The sequence below is a fragment of the Falco peregrinus genome, chromosome 3 (genome assembly GCF_023634155.1).
Source record: "Falco peregrinus isolate bFalPer1 chromosome 3, bFalPer1.pri, whole genome shotgun sequence".
NCBI classification, from domain to species: Eukaryota; Metazoa; Chordata; class Aves; order Falconiformes; family Falconidae; genus Falco; species Falco peregrinus.
In genome coordinates, this window is record NC_073723.1 from 110,621,415 (window position 1) to 110,627,102 (window position 5,688).

A 5,688-nucleotide genomic window follows, 5' to 3' on the forward strand; every position below is an offset into this window, starting at 1 on the left:
GCTGCCCGCGCCCGCCCGCTGCCGGGGGAGCTCGGCGGCGGCCAGCAAGATGGCGGCGGCCGCGCTGCGGCTGTGGTGGCTCCTGGCGGTGGCGGCGGCCGGGGCCGAGGGCGGGCCCCGCACCCTGGTGCTGCTGGAGAACGGCAACCTGCGGGACACGCACTCGCTCTTCTTCCGCAGCCTGGCGGGTAGGGCCCGGGGGGCCCCGCGCCGGGCTGGGCGGGGGAGAGGGGGGCGCTTGGGGCCCTCCGGCCGGACTGAGGGTGGAGGTTGGGGTCCCCTGAGGGAGAGCGGGGGGGGGGGTGGGGTTGGGGTCCCCTGGCCGGGCTGAGGGAGGAAATTGGGGTCCCCTGGGGGAGAGGGAGGTTTTTGGGTTCCCCTGGCCGGGCTGAGGGAGGAGGTTGGGGATCCCTGGGGGAGAGCTGGGGGTTTTCGGATCCTCCGGCCGGGCTGAGAGAGGAGGTTGGGGTCCTCTGGGGGGGGAGCTGGGGGTTTTGGGGTCCCCTGGCTGGGCTGAGGGAGGAGATGGGGTTGTGTCCCCAGCTGTGCTTGTTTCGGGTCCCCAGCAGCGTTGTCTGCACTCGATGGGTGTCAGCGGGGCATCCTTGCAACAAAGGGGCTCTTCGGGGGATTGAACCCTGAGGATTAACATGGGAACATCCCGGTGGTCCCCCCAGGAAGCCCCTAAGCCACTTTTTCCAAACCCCCGCTGTTCAGTGGGGGGATAAACCTGAGTGTGGTGGGTTGGTGAGACACCAAAGCTGTCGGTTGTGTCTGTGGCTGCAGACAGGGGCTTCGACCTCACCTTCCGCACAGCGGACGATGCCGGCCTCTCCCTGATAAAATACGGGGAATTTCTGTACGACAACTTGATCATCTTCTCACCATCCATAGAAGGTAAACACAGGAGGGGAAAACTCGACTGCTTTTGGGACTTGGCAGCATTTTTGGAGGGGGATTTCCAACTATTCTGTCAATTTTAATTAAATCTTACGCTTTAGGTGTTATCCTTTGTGTTTTGCACCTGGTAGCAAACTGCAGGTACCTCCAGGCCTCTAGTGGTGGTTCTTTCAGCCACGAGAGAAATGATCTGGTGTTTTGCCATGGTTTAATTGTGCTGTGGTGTTACTTCTGAGAACTAGTCGTGAATTTCTGGCCCGCGCTTTCAGATTTTGGTGGAAACATCAACGTGGAGACCATCACCGCTTTCATCGACGGCGGTGGCAGTGTCCTCGTCGCTGCCAGCTCAGACATTGGTAAGTACAAATGTTCGTCAGGGTGAGTTAGTGCATTTCGGGCACTGCTTGTAACCGGCATCTCTGCCGCTGATGCTCTGCGGAGAGTTTATTCACCATTCTGCAAGTTCCTGTGACAAAAATGGTGAGAAAACGGTTTCTTGTTTCTCATTGTGAACCTCAAGGCGTGTGCTGTAAGGAAATGGAGGATAAATAGCCTTTATTGACACTTTGAATAGGAATTGAGCTGGGGGAGGTTGAGTTGCTCCTGGGGGTTTGGCTGTGGAGTGCTGAGCACGTGACTCTAAGCTGAATTTTGCTTTTGAGCGCTGAGACTGGTGTTGCGTCCTGAACACACTGTGTAAAGAGGATCCGTTTTGTTCTTGTAGGCGACCCACTGCGGGAGCTGGGCAGCGAGTGTGGGATAGAGTTTGATGAGGAAAGGACAGCGGTCATCGACCATCACAACTATGATATATCCGACCCCGGCCAGGTGAGTAGGTTTGCCTGCACGTTTTGGGTGTTTTCAGTGCAGAGGTTTAGGCGTGAATCTCCTGTCCTCGTTTCCTCTTTTTTCCTCCATCTGTTCTCTGCTTTCCTGCCTTTCTCCCAGGAAAGTCGTAAATGATGGCACCTCGCAGTGTTCAGTGACATAGCACTGCAGGGCGTTCGGGGTCTCTGCCCTCAGATTCATCTTCCTGAATCTCCCGGGTTTCATTGTTCAGATTACAGCCTGAAACTGTCACTGGGTCTCAGGTGGTCACGCCACGGTCACTGGTGGGTGTGAACTGCTCTGAAGGGTGTGATGGGGTGAAGCACGTCAGACACCGAGCGTGACGCTTTGGGTGTGGGAAGGGAGATTATCCAGAGATGAATATAGAAATGTACGTGTTTCTGTGATTTATTTTTTTTTCCCTCTAGTATCATCTGGTACTGTAAAGGCTATATTAAGGTCTGAACTAAATATATTCTGCTCATTTTTAATAAAGTTAAACTGTTGAAGCAGTATGCAGACGTTGTCCTAGTACAAGGATGAAAGTTATTAAGTACAGGAAAATAAAACACCAGAAGTGTTGCTGTCTTTATCAAAAGTTGGTTTTCTTTTCCTTATGTATCAGTATCAGTTTGATCATAATTAAACAAAAATAAGCTGGTTTTTACTTTTTAATTGAATTGTAATGTTCATCCACCAGCGGCTCAGTTGGAGTTGTCTGTAAAAGCAGCGTTAGCTTTCAGTTAAGCAGAGGATCCGTTGCTCGCCGCTAGAACCTAACGCCAGCCCGCCTGCCCCTGTGGCGCGTTCACGCCGCTCTCTCTCACTCCTCCCAGCACACGCTCATTGTCGCCGATGCTGAAAATCTCCTGAAGGCCCCCACCATTGTGGGGAGAGTGGCGCTGAACCCCATCCTGTTCCGAGGAGTTGGGTAAGCGACCTGCAGCACGGCGGCGGAAGGGGGGGGGAGGTGGTAGCTGTAGGGGAAGGGGAGCGAGCGCCGCGCGAGGTAAGTGTGGGGTCAGCCAGCTGTGACTCCTGATGGGAGCAGCCTCCCTCGATTTCAAGATGCCAATAAAAAGAATCTCCAAAGCCGCTTAGTCGCTGGCTCAGGAACATTTCTTAATGTAAATTAGTGAAGCTTGACTGTGTATGTTAAGGAAATATTTCATTGCTCAGCGTGTGCAAGTTCTGCGGTTGTCTTGCTGCATCCAGAGGGCAAGGAGGTTCACACAGTTGGTGGCCACACATTCCTTGGGGGTTGGGGGCGCTGGGGGGTCTTTGTGCCACTCACGGTGCCTCTCCCTGCAAGGATGGTGGCTGACCCTGACAACCCGCTGGTGCTGGATATCCTGACGGGCTCGTCTACCTCTTACTCCTTCTTCCCAGACAAGCCGATCACGCAGGTACGCTTGGTGGCTTTTCCTCCTCTTTGGAGCTGTACTTCTGCAATTAAGCCTCTCAGATTTTGGCAACTTGGCAAGGTCATCGGGTGTTTGATCTCCTGATGGATTTTGAAGGGGTCGGGCTGTTGGCTTGCCTTCCTGCATTGCCCTGAGAATCTTCCTCTTTGGTTTCTGCCCCTGGGAAAATGTCCAGCGTGAGGGACACGTTGGAGGAGAGGCCAGCCTAGATCAAAGGTTTCATTCCAGGCGGAGGGGGTGGAAGCTGTGAACCCCATTCCTGGTTACTCCGAGCTTCTGTGCTAGCGAGTCGGGATGTTCCACCCCGCAGCAAACCAGAGATTAACTCTTCTTTAATCACCCCTAAATTGGCTAAACACTCTTCGAAATGCCTTCTTTCCCCTTCCTTTCCAGTACCCACACGCAGTTGGGAAGAACACCCTTCTGATCGCGGGGCTCCAGGCCCGGAACAATGCCCGCGTTGTTTTCAGCGGCTCCTTGGATTTCTTTAGCGACGCCTTCTTCAATTCTGCCGTGCAGAAAGCTACTCCCGGCTCCAAGAGGTACGTTGGCTCGCTGACATCCCTGGCTGCGCAGTATCTGGGAGCTGTTTGGTGAAGAAAGTCCTGGGAAATAGGCAACAAATATTCACGTGATGGGAAAACTTGAATGAAATTGGGGGTGATGCGTTTGTTTGGCCTTAGGGAACAAAGCCCTTCGGGGAGCAGGTCCCTCCTTTCGCCCTGGCTGGTGTTTTGTTGCTTTAATGGTTTGGGTTTTGGCACGCGGTGTGTGTTTTCGGTGTGGCTGCCGTGCTCTCTCAGCCTTCCTTTGGCCGTAGGTACTCGCAGACAGGGAATTACGAGCTGGCTGTTGCCTTGTCCCGCTGGGTGTTCAAGGAGGAGGGAGTGCTGCGTGTCGGGGCCGTGTCCCACCACCGCGTTGGGGAAGTTGCGCCTCCCAACGCCTACACCGTCACCGACCTGGTGGTAAGGCTGCCGTTCAAGGCGGCGCGAGGGCACGAGGGGACATGGAACCTCCTTGAGAAAAGGAATTTGGGAAAATTTGAACTTGGAATGAGTCCAGGTTTGCTGGTTAACTTTTCCCAACGTTGTGGTTTCGTTCCAGGAGTACAGCATTGTGATCGAAAAGCTTTCCGATGGCAAGTGGGTTCCCTTTGACGGAGACGATATTCAGCTGGAGTTTGTCCGCATTGATCCCTTCGTGCGGACTTTCCTGAAGCGGAACGGTGGGTTTCCCTCGCCGCCTTGGGGCTCCTGCGGCTTCGTGCCTCACTGCCACCTCACTGCCCTCTCTTCCCTCAGGCGGCAAATACAGCGTGCGGTTCAAGCTGCCGGACATCTACGGCGTGTTTCAGTTCAAGGTGGATTATAATCGGCTGGGTTACACGCACCTCTACTCCTCCACCCAGGTACGTGGAGGGGGGAGACCCACCCGAGGGGGGAGGGGCTGCTGGGCAGCCCACCGAGCGCTGCTTTCCCCCCCCGCAGGTGTCGGTGCGTCCCCTCCAGCACACGCAGTATGAACGGTTCATCCCCTCGGCGTACCCGTACTATGCCGGCGCCTTCTCCATGATGGTTGGCCTCTTCATGTTCAGCATCGTCTTCCTGCACATGAAGGAGAAGGAGAAATCCGACTGAGCTCCCTGTAGGAGGGTGAGCCCCTTCCCCAGCGCCGGGCAGGGGCGGGCGGCGCTCGGGACCCTCATTTGTCATCCTATGAGGACTGGTAGGTGCCAGACACGCTGTGGATTTGCGTTTGGTCTTTTTTTATTTGTACACACAAGAGGATTAATAGGAAAGAAAAGGAAATGGGGGGGGGGGGGGGTGCGGAATCTGTCACCGGAGCATCTGCAGAGCTGGAACCATGGCACACTGGTGTGGTTCGTGGCTGAGTTGGTGATGTTGGTCTTGTCCCACCGCTGGAATGGTTTTGATCGGAGCTGATAACGCCCTTTTCAAAATAAAATCTTGTTCCTCTCGCTCTGGGTTGAAGCAAAGTGAATTTGCCGCCTGGGGCTTTCAGCCGCGTCCCCAGGCTTGTGGGTGGCGCCCCAGGGACATGTCCCCATGTCCCCTGCCAACTCGAGGTGTTCCGTGGGGCGGGCTGTGTGGGAACATCTGGATGATGCCGACGCTGGAGTGCATGGTGGGGGGGGGGGGGGTTGGGACGCCCTAAGAAGCACACTGGGGAGTTTGGGGGGTCACCAGAGGCACACTGAGGAAGATGTGCCCCTGAGAGCAAACGGGGGGGTTCAGGGACACCCTCAAAGGCTCACCGAGGGCCTGGAGCACCCCAGAACGCACCTGGGGGGTCTGGGGAGGACAGGATCCCGAGAAAAGCGGAGGAGCCGGGGGGGCGCTGGGCTTTCCTGCGCCCGGGGGCACCGAGGAGCAGCCGGGTGAGTGCGGGGCCTGGGGGTGCTGGCCCCGCCCACGTGCGGCCGCAGGGGGAGGGAGCCGCCCCTCCCGCCCACTGATTGGTCGAACGCCCCTGATTGACGGCCCGCTCCTGACCCGGCGGGGCGGGCGCTTTG

At 56.3% G+C, this 5,688-nt stretch overlaps 1 protein-coding gene across 1 annotated transcript; it reads left to right on the forward strand.

The window, feature by feature from the left end:
* Position 1: 1 nt before the first annotated feature.
* On the forward strand, positions 2–5,133 carry DDOST (dolichyl-diphosphooligosaccharide--protein glycosyltransferase non-catalytic subunit). The gene is made up of 11 exons (XM_055798981.1): positions 2–188; positions 787–897; positions 1,170–1,256; positions 1,625–1,728; positions 2,565–2,659; positions 3,041–3,134; positions 3,546–3,694; positions 3,973–4,120; positions 4,260–4,380; positions 4,457–4,563; positions 4,643–5,133. Exons 1-11 carry the CDS (start codon positions 50–52, stop codon positions 4,790–4,792), a joined length of 1,305 nt encoding a protein of 434 aa, XP_055654956.1. The 5' UTR covers positions 2–49; the 3' UTR covers positions 4,793–5,133.
* Positions 5,134–5,688: the final 555 nt, after the last annotated feature.